Source organism: Lactuca virosa, chromosome 8 (genome assembly GCF_052849685.1).
Source record: "Lactuca virosa cultivar CGN04683 chromosome 8, Lactuca_virosa_CGN04683_v6, whole genome shotgun sequence".
NCBI classification, from domain to species: domain Eukaryota; kingdom Viridiplantae; phylum Streptophyta; class Magnoliopsida; order Asterales; family Asteraceae; genus Lactuca; species Lactuca virosa.
The window spans coordinates 58,696,798-58,714,968 of NC_136433.1; the positions used below are offsets into that span (position 1 = coordinate 58,696,798).

The 18,171-nt window shown below is 29.9% G+C and overlaps 1 protein-coding gene across 1 annotated transcript; it reads left to right on the top strand.

The window, feature by feature from the left end:
* Window positions 1–2,073: 2,073 nt before the first annotated feature.
* Window positions 2,074–4,326, top strand: LOC145129333 (uncharacterized). Its single transcript, XM_079064032.1, has 4 exons — window positions 2,074–2,240; window positions 2,361–2,419; window positions 2,524–2,584; window positions 4,170–4,326. The coding sequence occupies exons 1-4, from the start codon at window positions 2,132–2,134 to the stop codon at window positions 4,322–4,324; spliced, it is 384 nt and encodes a 127-aa protein (XP_078920158.1). The 5' UTR covers window positions 2,074–2,131; the 3' UTR covers window positions 4,325–4,326.
* Window positions 4,327–18,171: the final 13,845 nt, after the last annotated feature.

Sequence of the window (18,171 nt, forward strand, 5' to 3'; positions counted from 1 at the left end):
CTTCCTTGGTCCTTGGTAATTGTGAATTTAATTACATGGGTGTAAGCGTTACAAGTTTCGCAAATAAAGAAGAATATCATTGATGCAATAATTAGAATAACTTGTTGGGTGGTTTGAAAATATAGAAAGAGGCCGTGTTTACCGAAAGTATGCGGAGAAAAGATCATATTTTTTATTCGGTTGTTGATTTATCGTTTTTTTGGTTTTCAAATAGATATTGTAAGAAAAATATTACTTCGGTTTCTTGGCTCCAAAACCCAATGAATTTTGTGTAATTTTCCTGGTTTTTGTGTTAGTTTTGGTATTTATAATCTTTAAGCTGTTCGAAAAAAAAAAAAAAAAAAAAAAAAAAAAAAAAAAAAAAACCCTTTAGGTGCTTCTTTCCATAAATGTCTTCTGAATGATTATTAATAAGAATTTACAAAACTTTTGGTTAAATAGAAAAGTTGCCTGATTTTTTGAAATATGATTAATTATTATTATCTAAAAGACGAAAATAGAAGAAGAGGCAAGAGGTACATCACAACTACCTTTCTGTCTTCATCTCTAAAATAGACCGGACAAAGCTTGTATATGGTGGATGTGAAAGATGCCTAGTGAATAGTGATTAACACATTTTTGTTCATATTCTACTACAGATTTTCATTGCATATATACACATGTATGCCATTTGTGCAAAGAACCCAAAACTTGAACTATTTCACAAATTCATTGATATCGGGGACATGCTAAAATCTCTGATAAAAGTGTTGCCGATTTTGTTTAATATTTGATCGTAACATTAAACCAGACATTTAAAACGATTAGAAATTTAGAATCCCAATAAGATTCTATTAGATTGTTAGGTGATTAGAGAAAATCACATAGGAGAGGGGCCCCAAAACCTTTGCCACATCATTAATACTAAACTTTAAATTTCCTCCATATTATTAACTAGGTTAATATTTGGGGAATTAGTTATGTAAAGGATGAGATGAGCTTTTATAACACTTCTAACAATATTTCAGCAATTTGGCGTTGTGATAGAGATGTTTGTTTAAATTTGATAAGAACTCTATTGGTCCCCAACATATATGGTCTCACACTAACCGAAATGGTGTACTTATAGTTAAAGCCTCCTAACATTTCTTATTTCTCTAATCTTCAACCCGATTAATTCACAAAGTTTATGCAAAACATTTTGAATACAAGTACCAAATGGGTAAAGATAAAAAAAACATGTGTTAAAAGGAAAACGAGTCAAATTGATGAAAGTTATATTAAAATGTGTTTCTAATGCTTTTAACCTTTTAATGTGATATGTTGAAAAAAGTAGATTCTTATAGAGTGGTTGACTTGTTCATCTAAAAATGATTTTTTTTAATTTACTGACTTCTTGAAAAGTCAATAAGATAAAAAAATGTTAATGTATAGAAAAAAACATTTAAAAAAAACTTTTTGTTTAGTCTAATTTTTTGAAACAACTTATGACTTATTAGGTTTACAAAGTAGATAAAAGCCAAAATTAAGTCAAACACTTTTAATTTATTAACTTATTAATTTTTACAACTATAAAATCTAATACAAACATTTTTTAAAAAACTCATTTTCCCACCTTCATAAGTCAATAAGTCATTTTGGATAAAAAATCATTTTTAACTTCAAAATTAAATCTCAAACACTCTCTTACTGTAACAATAAAACTTTTGTCATTGAATTCAATATATTATTTATTTATAGGTTAAAAAGTGTTACAAGCCCACCAACTAGTCTTTCTAATATATATATATAAAGTCTCGTATTCACTTTCCAAAAGAGACTTTATAGAAAAAAAAAAAAAAAGACTTCATGTCGTATCGATATGGAATACAGTAACGATCTCAAGTTCTCAACCCATGTAATTTTTTTATTTTTTCATTTTAAACTCATATCCAATGCGTGTATTAATAGACCTAACAGTTTACACCTCTTATATACACTAGTGCTTTTTTTTTAAGGTCACCACTTTGTGCTTAATTTGTGTATCCTCTCTCCGAAATACACACAAATATTACACACTTACTGAGAATCTTGCGTACGCACTTGATTGCCACTATAATCCACACAACAAGAACATCTACATTGTACTACTCATGATCTGCTAAGCTTGCACATGACGATTGCCATGATGACAATGATGTTGTGGATTAGGGTTTCAGTTTTGATGACAGTTGATGCTGCTTTTGTCCATAATCATCAGATGCAAGCTTTCCATGAGTTAGGTATATGTAATATGTTGACCCCACCCCCATACACCCACTACCCCCTACCCTCACCCCCACTCCAACTCTCATGTTTCATGCATGGTGGTGATGATGATGATGTGGTTATATTTTTTGCAGGTTATGACCAACATGTTCTTTCTCCTGTGATTTCAAGAAAGTTGATGATCCAAGAAATGGTAACTTTATATGCTTTGGCCCTTTGATTTAGACAAACCATGCAAGATTCAAATGAAATCGATTTGGGGTTTAAGTTTTCAAATTATGGTTGTGTTTCGATCAGGTTGAAGGGAATGGAGATCAAGATTTGATGTTTGACAATGACCAAAAGGAAGCTCCATTAGGTAATTGTTCATCAAATTTCAACTTTAATTAAAAATGTACACATGCCACATCACACATGCATATTTGAATATAAATAAAGCTAAAAAATTCAGTCACATATCTTTACAATAAACAAATATAATTGTAATATAAATAAATATATAAAAATTATCTAATATGTATTGTTCAAATCCATTTTATTTCCTATCTATTCTTGCAAAAAATAAATTAGAAACCAAACGACTTCATGATTAAGATTTGTTTTAGAGTACAAATTATGAATTAGAGTTTAAGCTAATATATAACAAAATAATAAACTTACTACTAATATGAAAAAATGAAATAAAAGGCTAACATAATAAACTAATATATATATATATATATATATATATATATATATATATATATATATATATATATATATATATATATATATAATAAAACATAAATTAGTTATTTATGCATTTAATTAACTAGCTTAATGTTCATATATTATCTACTACGATAATTGCATTTTCTTTCATCAAGAACCTTTTTACAGAAAAATGACAACTATAGCTTTAAAGAGAATATATACAAGCACACCCTAATCCTAACCGCTGAATTAGGTAGGGTATCCTCAAAATCCTATGTTTGCTATATTAGTGCTTTGTCAAATGTTTGGCTAACTATAGTGTTTATTTATAAATCTTACAGCTGTTAAAAAAATAGCTTAAAAAGTGAATTTTCAAAAAATAGCAAAGATTCTACTCACACTTATCATATTGGTTTTTTTTTTTTTTTTTCACTTATTTATTCATTTTATACGTTTTTCTTTTGAAAAATCTCTTCTAACCAGACGTTGCATTTTCACGTAATACGTACCTCCTAGCTAGCTACGAATGATATGAGAACAATTTCATATACATTTATAAAGACATTTCATATACATTAAAGACATTTCGCATAAATTAAAAAAATGATTTTCGTATTAATTAGAACAATTTCATATACATTAAAGACATTTCGCATTCTATGGAAAAAAAGCAAATTTCACAACAATAGTGATTTCAAGTGATTCTATTTGGAAATCGATGAAAATAACTATTTTATATATTAGAAGGTCATTTCCAAATGTGGCTATTTTTTTTTATCTCAACCTTTTAGTTTATGCATATTTCAAATTAAAGTTAAAGTAAGTATCAATAAACAATTGTTGTAATCTTGTTAAAAACAAGTTTAACTATAGATTGAATAAAATACAAATATACAGTTAACTAATACAAATCTTATAAAAAGGGAATATAAACTAACAAAATTTTGTCCTAGAGGCATGATAGATGTCTTCTCTCTATTAGGTTTAGGGTTATAAATAAAATTCAAGAGTAGTTTAAGGAGTGGTTTTGAAATTGTGGGTCGCATTCAAATTCAAAAAAAGAAATATGAGATGCATATAACCACTATACCTTTATCATTTCATTAGTTAAGCTTATTAAGTATTTAAGTTATAGTGATTAAATATTATTAAATTCATATATTTTTATTTTTAAAATAAATAAAATTAAATAATCATTTTATGACCTAATTTAAAATCCTATCCTCACATATGTATATTCTTTTATATAGATATAGATGGATCACAAAAGAGGAAAGAAGAAACTACACAAAATGGAGCAAATGGATTTGACCCGACCGGTTTCACTACCATGGATTATTCTCACGTAAGAAGACGACGCCCAATTCATAACAATTCTTCTCCCAAACCCACCAACTCCCCATAATATGCAATCTTTTTATGTTTTATGTTAATTTTTTTTTAATAACCTTTTTACTAATATAATTTGTATTTTCTACGGTAGCATAAATATCTAAACATTTGCTAATTCAAGAACGATGCATAAAAAAAATTCTTGATAACATCAATATATACAGAACCATGGTGTTTGCTTCTTTTTCTTAGATTGATTTGGGGTTTTATGTTTTCTATTAAATTGATGTGTATCATAACACATTTTACCATACATTGTCCTGTTACATCATCCATCATCGTCATATCTTCTCCTTTCACCCACAAAAGTGGTGATTGTCATCCCATATTTTTAGTTTTTCTTGTTGATTGAAATAAAATGTAATCTAATAAAATATAATGATACAAATTAATAAAAGGAAAATAATTCATTAATTATATATAAGGAAATCTACTAAAATCCAAACATTTTAACCTCATATTCAACTAAGTCCTTATATTATTATTTTTTTCTGATTAAGTCCTGAATACCATGAATTGTATTCATTTTCATCTTTTTTCCTGCCTATCATGTCTCCCACTTTCAAAATTTACACTTTTAGCCCATGTTTTAAACTTTATTATAAACTTGGTCCAAAATTTACACTTTTGGCTTAGATCTCAAAATGTTGTTACAAATTCATCCTAAATTTAGTTTTTTACATATTTTTTTTTTCAAAATTTTGTTTCAAATATGTTATTTTTGCTTTATAAAATAATATTTATACAAAAAATATATTTTCATATAAAACCCTTCTTTTTTCTATATAAAAACTTTTTTTACAAAACAATTTTGTTAAAAAAAATTTATATGTGAAAAATATGTTTTTTTTTATATAAATTCGGTCAAAAGGTTTTTCGCAGAGAAGGTTTTTTATGTGAAAATATGTTTTCTATACAAAAAAAATATTTTCACATAAAAACATTTAAAAAAAATAAATATTTTTTCACATAAAAAATATATTTTTGTTTGTGCACCTATATAATTCGAAAATGAATAACATGTCAATTGGTTTTTTAATATCTTGGTTTTTATTGTGAAAATATGTTTTTTGTTTTAGTAAATGTCTTGGTTTTTTATTCGAAAATGTGTTTTTTAGTTTTTAAGCAAAATCTAGTAAGCATAACCACTTCAAAGTTTTTTTATTTTAATATAAACCAATAAAATGTAACACTCATTTTCACTTATAAAAGTTAATAAATATAAACATTTGTTTATAAAAATGAAAGTGAAAATATATTGTTTTTTGACAAAATGATCAACATGAAAGTTGTAGTAGTCGTCAAGACAAATGCGTAGATATAAAGAACGTTGAAAATTGAGTTCGTATGAAGAGGTTATTATTTTTATAAGTTTTGGCGAAAATAATAACAAATATAATGTTGTTTTTTTATCGGGTTTGAAGAATGATTTTTTTTTTTTTCCGTTTACAGGAAGTAAATCTCATTAGTTGGTATTCTCATTAAACTTATGGCTTGGTGTAGGATCTTAGATCGCGTGCCTACTAAAACCAATTTGGTGAATAAGTGGATTTAATGACGAGTTTATGTGCGACTATGGTGGGTCACTTGACCCATCTTTTTTTTTTGTAACAAATATATGAAATAAAAATTGTGACCTATCTAAAAAAAATACAAATGAACCACTTTAATATTTTTTGCAATAAAAGTGTAAAAATTAGATTTTTGAATTCTATAAATTTTAATAGCCCAATATCTTTTAATGTATAATTCAATATGCATATCCAAATACAATTTACAATAAAAAAATCCATAAAACATTGAATTATAAAGCAATCATTTCACAGCACGTTAACCTTCGATCTTCAATTCTTCATAATTGTCAATCCAATCTACAACCATCGGTAATTATATTCTACTTTGTTAACTTTATGAAAATGATTAAACTATGTGGAAATTCTATTTCCAATTCTAGTATTCCATTAGCATCAAAAAGTCGACAAAACCACTATTGTAATTCGTGAATTTAATATTCATAATTTAGTTGTGGGTTTAATTGCATTCACTATTGGGTTTCTTTTCTTTTCTTTTTATAATTATTGCTTGTTGATATTTATTCAATAAGCATCAAAGGCAAAGCTATTGAATGTTTGGTAATAGTTAGTGAATTTAGTTTTCATTTTTTTATTGTTCCATGAGTTCATATTAGGTTTTTTTATTGTTTCAAAATTTCAATGTGAATTGATTATTTGATATTTGTTTATTTCAGAAATCAAAATCAAGAATGTCTTTAAAAATAATTTGATTTTTTTTTCTTATACAATTCGACCCGATCTGAACCCGTAACTTATATATATATATATATATATATATATATATATATATATATATATATATATATATATATATATATATATATATATATATATAGGAGTAAGATCAAATGAGAACACCAAAAAGGTTGAGAACGCGAGAACAGATCTGAGCTCTTCAAATATTACGATCTAAGGCTAATATAATTTATAAAAGTCATGAGATGAAATTATAAATTTCTAAAAGTCATGGGATGAGATTGTAAATTTTTAATAGTCTAAAGGGTAATATGGTCATTACATGTTAACCTATTTTTGTAAGTTGTTGGAATCTCTCTCTGCCCCTCTCTCTCTCTCTCTCACTCACGTATCCTTCTTCCTCTCACTCTCTAAATACTAATTTCAAACCTTTAAACCCTAATTGAGCCGTCACCACCATACACCATATCAGAACTGAAAAAGTTAGGTCCGGAGGAGATCTAGGGGTACGATGGGTCGGAGAAAGTTGGAGATGAAGCGAATTGAAGACAAGAATAGCAGACAAGTGACATTTTCTAAGCGGAGATCAGGGTTAAACAAGAAAGCGCAACAACTTTCCGTTCTCTACGATGCTACTGTCGTCGTCGTCTTCTCCTCCAATGACAAGCTTTATGAATACGGTAGTCCAGCTATGAAAGCTCATAAGGCTAACAAAAGAAAGAACACGTGTTGTGCACAGAAGGTGTCCAATGACATACTTAAAAAACATGTAATTTCTATTTCGACTTTGTTTCTTTAATTCCATTTCTCCATCTCAAAATGTTTCTTCTCTATTCACTATTCACTGAATTGGATGATTGAGCGCAGGAGAGATGGATCTAACATATGTGTTTTTAAAAAAAAGGGAGATGAACTATGCACATAAGGTGCTCGATAAAATGTCTGTGAGAAGAGCATTTTCAAATTGCAAATTTATTACATGATAATACATTAACACCAAAGGCAGGTATCGCTAACGAGTCCATCTACGCTTTATGAATACGGTAGCGGCAGTACGAACAGGTCAGCCATCGTTTTGTATTATATTCAATTATCATATTCTTTACCCTTTCTACTGTTGTCATGTACGAAGCAATAGTCTTTAGCAATAGACTATGCGATATATCTGCAATCGGAATGAAGATTTCTAGGGCATAATTAATCGGAATGAAGATGAACTTGATTACTGTCTTATCTGAATATGTGGGGAGTTCGGATAATTGAGATGTATCTTTACTTCTTTAGTCTATTTCATTCATCCTAGTCACAATCACTCTTTTTGCGAGAGATTTTGACTTGGATTCACTGTATTCATTTTTTATTGTTGCATTATTTGTATTAAATGTTAAGTATTTGGATACACTGTATTCATTTTTTATTGTTGTAAAATTGATTTTCAACTTTCAGTTTTTTTATTTTTATAAAATTTTATTCATTAATGATAATCTATTTTTCTGTTTATTACATTTTGATTTAATAAACCAATTTAGAAAACAAATTGGTTAATGAGTTAAGCACTTTGTTGACAAATAATACAAAAAAAGTTCTTTGATTTCTTATAGATTGACCAAGTTAATACGGAATGGCTAAATAATTATAAGGATGAAGGATGAATGTACATGGACAACAACTTGGAAGGACCGGAATTTATTTATATTAATACATTGTAATTTTTCATTTGTGATTATAATTGTATTCATATATGATTGTAAATGTGTTTTGTTTATTTATTTTTTGCAAATTTGATGTTTTATCTCTAATTTGTGTTATATTCATTTAAGATTACAAATGTATTGATTTTTTTTTATTTTTATAATGTTCTTTATTCAATTACGATTATATTTGTATTCATTAAAAAACTATAATATTTTATATTTATGAATGAAAATGTGCATTTATATATGAATACATGATCTCAAAGTGATTTTAATCATTAAGTACAATTATGTCAATATAAATGTACAAAGTCAAATTATAATATAATCAATTATGATTGATAGTTTATTTTTTTATTCATTTACGATTGGTGTATAATTTACGTGAAATCGGAGAAAAAAAATGATTTTTTAAGAATTTTTTTTCAGTTTTAAAATAAATTTTGGCAAAAATGTTTTTTTTTCTTCCATTAATAAGAAAAATAAAAAATAGAATATTTCTATGTTTTTTGGTAACCGATCCTAAATTTAAGGGAATTTGATTGAATTTTGTTTTATTTTAATTTAATTAAAATATACAATTACTAATATGCCCTTATATATTGATTGGTCAAGAACTGTTCTCACGTTCTCAACATTTTAGGTGTTCTCATTTGATCGTTACCCTATATATATATATATATATATATATATATATATATATATATATATATATAAATGTTTGTAGCAACTATTGTGTGCACGAATGCACCAATAGGAATTTAGGAAAAAATAAATAATTAAATTAATCATTTAAGGGTATTATAGTAATCTTTGCATATTTAATTATGATAGATAATTAATATGTTTATTATTCCTTTAAATATGGGATGTCAAAGTCAAAATCTGTTGAAAAAAACCCTAGCCGATTCTTTTCTCTGTAATTCATCTTCACGCTCCAAAAATCACCACCGACATCAAAATTGAACCACCATTCAAGTTGATTTTGTAATTCGCTGGTGAAGTCCAACTGCTGAATCGATGGTTTGAAGGTTGGTCTCTGCCACCAACGTAAGTTTATTTGATTTCTTATTCTTCTACTTCTTGATTGCTTGCAATTCTTCCTCTGAATGCTACTGATTTACGATTCTTCACATGAACTTTCCATTTGATTTATTCACTGATTTCCGATTCTTTGATTATCCAAATCAAAGCTTGATCAAAGTAACAACTCAAGTAATGGGTAGAGAGAAAAAATGGCGCTGAAAGTATATGTTGATCGACTCTCCCAGACATCTCGTTCTATTCTCCTATTCTACAGGTAAATTACATTCTTCATTTACATTAGGTGTTTTCTTTTTCTGTTTCAACCTTTACTTTTTCACATTTGGCAGCTTCATTGTAGAAATAGTCTGAAAGAGAATTTGATTACTATGTTGCACGCCAGGTGTTTGTAGAAATGCCTCAAAGAGAATTTGATGTTCAAATTCTTGAAGAACACAAAAATAATTCTAACTTGGTTATTTGTCTTACTTGGTTCTAACATGTGGTATGCTTATTTGTTAATTGCCTGAAAGAGTATTTCTTTTATTTTTTTCATTAAACCTTTTGATATGTTTTTTTTGTTGTTGTTGTTGTTAACTCCTTGTTTGTTAATTACCTGAGTAGCATCAATCTTTGCTATTGGAATTTGATTCTTTTTTAATCAATTTAGGTTGATGATTTGATTAACAGTTTATAAGAGATTTCACAAATTTGAGACAATTTAGAACTTAAACATTGTATGAATGAGAAATCTCTTCTCAAAAGCATTTTTAATCACCTGATTAAATAAGCAATATGTGGAAAATATCAAAATCTAACCGTATAATATTTGCAAAATATTAAACTTAACATGTTCCACTTTTCCAACAATTTTATAATCTTGATTTAGTAGCAAATTCTATGTATTCTATCATATTCTATGTATTCTTCCAGAATATATAAAGTGCTAGGAATTGCAAGTAACATTCTAGTAATTCTGACAGAATGCATTTATACATTCTATGCTTTAGAATGTTTATATATATAGAAATACGATTGCAAATGGCAAATCACATGCTTTTAATTCTTTATAGTGGCATGTAAAGTTATAAATAACATATTTTATTCTATGTATTTTGCGAGAATGTATTCTATGTATTATGCAAGATTCTGTTCTATATATTCTACCAGAATGTATTATATGTATTCTGCCAGAATGTATTCTATGTATTCTCCAGAATGTATAAATTGATAGTAATTGCAAGTAACATGCTTTTAACCATTCTTAGTTTTTGTTGCATTTGTGATAGAAATGGTCGGAAGAATGACTTGAAGACCTGATAAGAATGACTTGAAGAATGAGTCAAAGATTGATCACACTCAAATTTAAGAATGTTCTTATTTTTTAAGAATTACACTTGTATTTATTCATTAATTGTATATTCAAGAATGCTGATTTTTTATGATATTCTTTTAGAATATGTATAAATATATTAAAATGTATAAGGCTATTAGTATGTAAGAATATGTATGAATTTGTATTTAAGTTCGAATGTATATGGAAATATTAAAATGTTGTTATTCTTCACGTAGGAGTTCAAGAATTCTGTTATTCTTCATTAATATTGTAATAGAATAAAACTCTGAAAGAACATCATTCTAACAAAAAAACATTTTGACGGAATAAAATCGGTTATGTTTACAAATTATGTTTAGAATTAAATTGAATTAATTTAAAAAATTCAGATTAGTAGTATTAATTATCCCTAACAATCCGAAAATTTCCTTTTTTTTAAATATAGTTAATTGTCCAAAATACCCTTATGCTGAAATTTGTGTGATTATATGGTACATATTACCCTATCGTAATATCATAGACTCTCAGATCATGATCATTGATTCTATTCTATCTGTGGTCCAGATCTTGTATTCTGGTACACAATAGTTAGTAATAACAAAATAACCTAAGCCTATATATATATATATATATATATATATATATATATATATATATATATATATATATATATCTTTTTCATTTAAATAGTGAACCACATTATTTTACGTTCTAGACTCGCCACTGAGTGGATTGATGTTAATTTCATGCTTTGCCTCTTATGCAAGGCCCACAATGAAAACTTGGATCATCTTCTGCTTCATTGTAATTTGACCGAGTGTATTTGATGGCTTTGTATCTTTTGGTGGTATGTGTTTTTTGTTGGATTAGTGTCTAAGTCCATAACTATTTTGGTATGTACTTGACCCGATTATGAGCATGGTCCTTTTGGGTTGCCTTCACCATAGCAATATGTAGGATGAATTAAGGAGAGAAAGGTTTAATTATGATTTATTAATATATTATAAGAATAATATATTAAAGGAGAAATCATATTGTTTAATTAATATTAGTCAAGAATTAATTAAGAATTAATTTTGTGACTAAAAGAGATTAATTATATTAAGGGGGCTGATATTGTAATTATAAGATAGTTACAAAGTTGGGCTTAGGATCCATTAGATGGCAATGGACTAATTCTATATGGAGGACCATAAAGAAATCGTCCAAGGGCCTTCTGGAATGGTCCATTGGACTGCTTAGGGCTTAAGCAGCCAGATTAGAGTTTCCTAGTTGTAAACCCTAATAGCCTACATGTATATAAAGGACCCTTAAGCCCCAAAAACGTGGACAAATAATCCTTTAGGGTTTCCAGCCGTTTTTGGTGCCTCCTCTCTCCTCCCTCTTCATCCAAATTGCTTAGTGGTGTTTGTGACTCCATTAGAGGTGCAACACTTGAGGCACTAAGTTTTCTGAAGCCATTAAAGCAAGGATTGATTGTTATTGCTATATAACAATCAAAGGTAATTACTAAACCCTTATTTCAGTTCTTATTTGATAGATCTAGGGTTTGTAAGTCTTGGATTCATTGCATGTACAATAGAGAAACCTAGATCCAAGCATTAGGGTTTGTATGAGCACATAGGATTGTTCTTATGCTTAAAACCCATCAGTGGTATCAGAGCCTTGATTGGTTTCTGTTGTATGTGATGCTATAACTGTTTACATGCTGAAAATCGTTTTTCTGCCTTCTGTTCGACTGGACTCGGCGAGTCGGCCCTACTCGGCGAGTCGGATCGTCTGACAGAGGCAATATCGAGATTTCTTGCTGTTTTTTGCTATGGAATAGTTGTCTAATCTGTTTTTACTGATAAAATTCGAATTTTAATGATTTTGTGAGACTATCCTTGCCAAAAACAAAAGATATTTACCAATTGATTAGATAATAGATTCCTTATATGATTAAAATTGATTATTTGTATTAATTGGGTAACTTATCTTGCAAGAAATTGAATTAGGTCAAATATAGATAATCACTAAATTAATTGTTTGATTTATATTATTTGTTATTTGATCCCTAGTAAGTTTGAATAGTTTCAAATTACTCCCTTTAGGTTTTATAGTTTAAATTTGAACTTAAAAGTTTTGTTTTTGAAATTTAAATAGTTAAACCCAAATGTTTTGAAAAGTTTCAAAAACTTGCCCTCAAGTTTTGGAATTTAAAATTTTGATTAACAGTTTAATTATTTAATATTTAAATTCTAAAACTCTAGTATTTTGAAAAGTTCAAATTACACCCTCATGGTTTTGTTAAGTTAATTAAAAGTTTAATTAAAAGAGAAAGTTAATAAAACTACCTAGTATTTTAAAAGTGTAAAATACACCCTATATTATATATATGTAACATTAAAAGTCTAATATTATTTATATGAGTAAAGAGTCAGTCTTACCGTTAGTAGGCCTCATTCACGAAGTTGGTCTATAAGGGGTGTTTAAGGAAATTGCCTATAAAATGGCGATTGAATGGGTATCCACTCTTACCCACCGCACTCTTGACTAGTGGAGGGTCGTTAGCCGAACGGGTAGGATAGGATGAAACCTTCCATTATAAGTATAATGAAGTACAAAGTAACTAAATGCTTTTACAACTTCTCAATCTTAGTTACTTTAGGGCAAAATGTGAATTTGTATGCTAATCCATGGAATTACACTTCGTACCATTGTCAAACGTTAGTGTAGCGTGTGTGGCTAACCGACACACTAATTTGGGATTGACATTGGTGGCGAAGGGTGGCTCGATGTTTATCATAGATCAATGAAGCGTGTGTGGCTAACCGGCACATTGATTAGGTGATAGTAACAATTAGGTGCACCACGTGATTCGTATGGTTATTCACACCTTGTTTGTGATCCTCGGCATCCCAGTCACAAATAGAAGGGCATAATCGAGATTAATCATGCCATTGAAAAGTTCAATGAATCTCAAAGGATATAGGAGTTTCAATTCATTTAAAACTTAAAAGTCGTTTTTCGTTTTTTCATGGTGGAAATTGGTAAATCGTCATTTACCTACCTTCAAATATTCTGCAACTAGATTACGGCATCCCTCTTCTAGGTTGTAGAGTATTGTGTTGGATCCTAGCCTTGATGTTTCATTTGGGTGTTACATCAAGGATTCTTATCAACTAACTTGAATTTTCTCCCGTTTTGTAGATGTCTAAATCTTACAATGGTCTTCCCAAGTCCCTTGGAACAAGCTTTCCAAATGAAGATGACGTTCCACGATACGATCAAGGAAATGAGAGTCATGCTTCACTTCCTCCACCTTCTCCAATTATTCTCCCTGACCCATAAGTTCAAAGGCTTGAAAAGTTCAAGCTCACTCAAGCCCTTCTGGCAAGTAAACACGAAGATGGGAAACATGTGTGTGCACACATCTTAGAGATGAAGTCACACATTGATAGGTTAAAGATGATGGGTGTCGATATCTCAGAAATGTTGGTTGTTGACTAGGTTCTTCAGTCACTTCCTGAATCATATAGTGAGTTCGTTAAAGAGTACTATATGATGGACCATGACGTGACCCTCATTGATTTGACCTATTTGCTTATAGCTGCTGAATCAGAAATGATTTGGCGTGCTGATCAAGCAAATTTGTCTGGCAAATCAAACTCCCAAACTTCAATGGACATTGAAAATGGTGACATTGGAAATCCAGAAAAGGTAAATCATGAGATAGTTCCTTGTGCCATTCCAAAAGAGTCCATCTGCTTCTACTGTCAAGAGAAGGGGCATTGGAGACGAAGCTGCCCTGTTTACCTGAGAGATCTAAGAGATGGGAGAGTCAAGACGTATGGCTCTACTTCAGGTAAAATCCAATAACTAACTCTATAAGTTCCTATTCTTTGATTTTCAATACATGATGTGATAAGATTACATTTTGATGTTTTGTAGGATCGAAGAAAAGAGAGGAAGCTTAAGAGAAGAAGTAAGCTGAATCTGATCGTGAAGAAATGAATTTCGATCGCATTGCTTGAAGATCGGATTTTTGAGCTACTACTTTAGAGTTAGAATAGATTGCTTAGAAATTGAAATAGCATAGTTTTCATTTGAATTGCATTGTAAGGACAAGTTTTTCTGCAATAAAATGAATTTTGATTTCGTCCTATTTATTTATCCTTGCAATGGCATATGTGAAAATGGATGTTTATGTATTTCTAATTTTAGCAATGTTGAATTGGATGTGATTCTTGATTATGTTATTTGTGAAATGTCGAGGATTTGCCAAATAAAGGAAGATTCTCATCGCCCAAGTTTGAATTGGACAGAAACTTGGAATCATACAACTTGGTTGCGTGATGAATGAGAAACTTCATATTTTGGAAATTAGACTAATTCTTTGGCAAAGTGTCAAGAGAAGGACCAGGAGATCGAGTACACTAGGTTGTGCGTTGATCAAGTCCACCATAAGAGTGATAAAGATATTCGTCATGATTTACTAAAGTTTAGTAAATATGATTATACTTATAAGATTAAGTATAATTCTGAGTTAATTGAAAGAGTTTCAATCAATAGCAGAACGAGTAAGAAGAATCAAGTAGGCAGAAAGATAAAAGTTTCTCTATTCTAAGAAGAAGGGAGAGTACCTTTTATTGTGTTTTATGATAAGTCTTAATGATTAAGAACCATATCTCAATTAATCCTCTAAGTGCGTCTTAGTGCAATTGCATGTTTAAGAAGAGGAATCGAGAATTGTAGAAATGGTTAAATCAAGAAGTCAATCATACTTCGTTCCAATATCAAGTCTAAGAGTCAAGATTCTGACATGAGTGACAAGTCTTAAGTAGGTTTATAACACTCGACAAATGTGGAATTTGGAAAAGTTTTCTTATTCTTGCACATTTGAAATTGGTAAGTTGTGATGTCTTGGATAAGACAAAGACCAACCAGGACCAATTGTGTGAAGTGTTAAACTTGACAAAAAGGTTACACTAACTCTTGAATATTTGTTTGTCAAGAAATGTTTCTTGACAAGAGAATCTTATATGTCAAGGAGTCAGTGGGAGTCTTAATGGTCTTGAAAAGTTCAAGAACAAATCAAGAGTAAACCTAGTTGATCATCACTAGCACACGACTTGAGGTTTAAAACCTATCGTGGATGACATACTCTTTTTCTGTGCCATTCCAATTGAGTTAATTATGCGTGTGAGTTCTATGAGTTCTAATTTGAATGCATAAAGACAAAGCTATTGGATTAGGTGTCTAAGCCTATAACTATAATTGGTATGTATTTGAATTGATAGCAGCACAGTCCTTTTGGGTTGCCCTCAACCTAGCAACTGGACAAGGAAATTATGAAAGGAGAGATATTGATTTATAAGATTAATAAATTAATATATAAATGATTTATTAATATGTTAATAGATTAATATATTAATTAGAAATCATTATGTTTAATTAATAGTTAGCTAGAAATTAATCAGAATTAATTTTGGGGTTAAAAGAATTAATTATAAAGTGCAGGGACTAGTTTGCAATTAACTAATAGTTGAGTGGAAGGATCCAGAACCCCCTTGGAAGGAGGTGGACGAAATTCATAGGGGAAACCGTAGAGATTTCGTCCAAAGGGTCCAGATAAGGCCCTTGGGTTTTGCTTAGGCCCTAAGCAAAGGATAACTAGGGTTTTCCCTAAACCCTAGATCCCTAAACTATTTAAGGAGCCTCCTGGCTCACATTTGAGGTGACTGATTCTTTGGAAGAAACCCTAAGGCCGAAATTGCATACTCTCTCCATCCTCTCTCCTCCAAGTTTCCTTCTTGCTAGTTCTTGGGTGTGATTCCATTAGAGGCATTGCATTTGTGGTGCTAAGCTTCCAAGAAGATCAAGATCAAGATCAAGAGGATTATCAATTGTTTGATATATCAATTGAAAGGTATGTAACTCTTAAACCCTAGTTTGTTAATTTCGAAATTAGCCTCTCTCCTCTAGGGTTCTTGTTTGCAATTCAAAGTTATATGTTCAATAGTTAAAACATAGATCCAAAAGTAGGTTGCATGTGAACTTAGGAATTGTTTTTCTAGTTTATTTGTTTTACCTAAAACCCATCAGTGGTATCAGAGCCATTGTTTGTTTTAAATTGAATTGCTATAATAGTTGAATTGCAAATTAGGGTTTATAGCCATTAAACCCTAAATGCCAAATTTTCGCAATTAGGGTTTTGGATTGAAGGGTTTTCGAAAACCCTAGCCTCCAAAGAACCCTAATCGAAATTAGGGTTAGGGTTTTGAAAACCCTAGCCTCCTCCCTTGTAAATTTCGAAATATGCCTAGAAGTTTTAGGGTTTCTTGTTTTGGATAATTGTTACTTGATTAGATTAATTGGATAATTATCCTTACCCTAATTTTCGAAATTTAGAGGGATAAGGATTAGGATTAAATTAATTGATTAATTTAATTAGATAATCCTTACAAGATTTAATAAATTGATTAAAAGTTAATTAATAGATAAATATTAAATCTAGTTAATTGGTTTATTTAAATTTAATTTAAATAGTTTAAATTTCGAAATTTATATAAACCTTGAAGTTTTAAAAAGTTTTAAAACACACCTTATATATGTATTATGATTAAATGTTTAATATTATATATGTATAAGAATATGGTCAGTCAAATCGCTAGTATGCCTCATTCACGAAGCTAGTCTATAAGGGGGGTATAAGGAAACTGCCTATAAAATGGTAGTTGAATGGGTGTCCACTCTCACCCACTGCTTCCTTGATTAGTGGAGGGTCGTTAGCAGAACGGATTTGATAGGACAACTACTTCTCATTAAAAGTATAATGCTATTAAAGAAAGTACTAGAACATTATTTTACAAAATCCCAACTCTAGCTACTTTAAGAAAAATATGAAAAGTATGCTAATCCATGAAATTGCACATTGTGCTTTATTGGTCGTTAGTGGAGCGTGTGTGGTTAACTAGCACACTAAAAGGCACTAATAAAGAGTAGTAATGGGTATCTCATAATTATCATTCCGATGGAGCGTGTGTGGCTTACCAACACATCAATAGTTAATGATTGCCAAAACACCTCACGAAATGTGGACGGGGAAAGTTCCCTCGTTGGCACATATTAAAGTCTGGGGTTGTGAAGCTTTCGTAAGACGGGAGACTCACGACAAGCTAGCAGCTAGAAGTGAGAAATGTGTTTTCATTGGTTACCCAAAGCAGTCTTTTGGATATTTGTTCTACAGGCCTAGTGAAAACGTGGTCTTTGTAGCACGAAGAGGAGTCTTTCTAGAAAGGGAGCTCATATTCAAAGAGGACAGTGGGAGCACCATTGAACTTGAAGAAATTCAAGAGTTAGCCAATGAAGGAACCTTAGATGACACTAGCACTCAACCAGAGGAAACAGTTCCTGTTGAACCAGTTGATAACTCATTACCTCTTCGAAGGTCCACTAGGGCGAGTGTGCCACCTGAGTTGTATGGTTTTCATATTACTTCAGATGGTGACACATTCATAAGTGACAGAACACTGGTTAACTTAGATGAACCAGT

What these genes read in the sequence shown, in the direction of transcription:
- LOC145129333 (XM_079064032.1), top strand. Translation starts at nt 2,132, where the DNA reads ATGACGATTGCCATGATGACAATGATGTTGTGGATTAGGGTTTCAGTT. An exon ending in GCAAGCTTTCCATGAGTTAG is followed by an intron (nt 2,241 to 2,360) that starts GTATATGTAATA and finishes TATTTTTTGCAG; the next exon opens with GTTATGACCAACATGTTCTT. An exon ending in CCAAAAGGAAGCTCCATTAG is followed by an intron (nt 2,585 to 4,169) that starts GTAATTGTTCAT and finishes TCTTTTATATAG; the next exon opens with ATATAGATGGATCACAAAAG.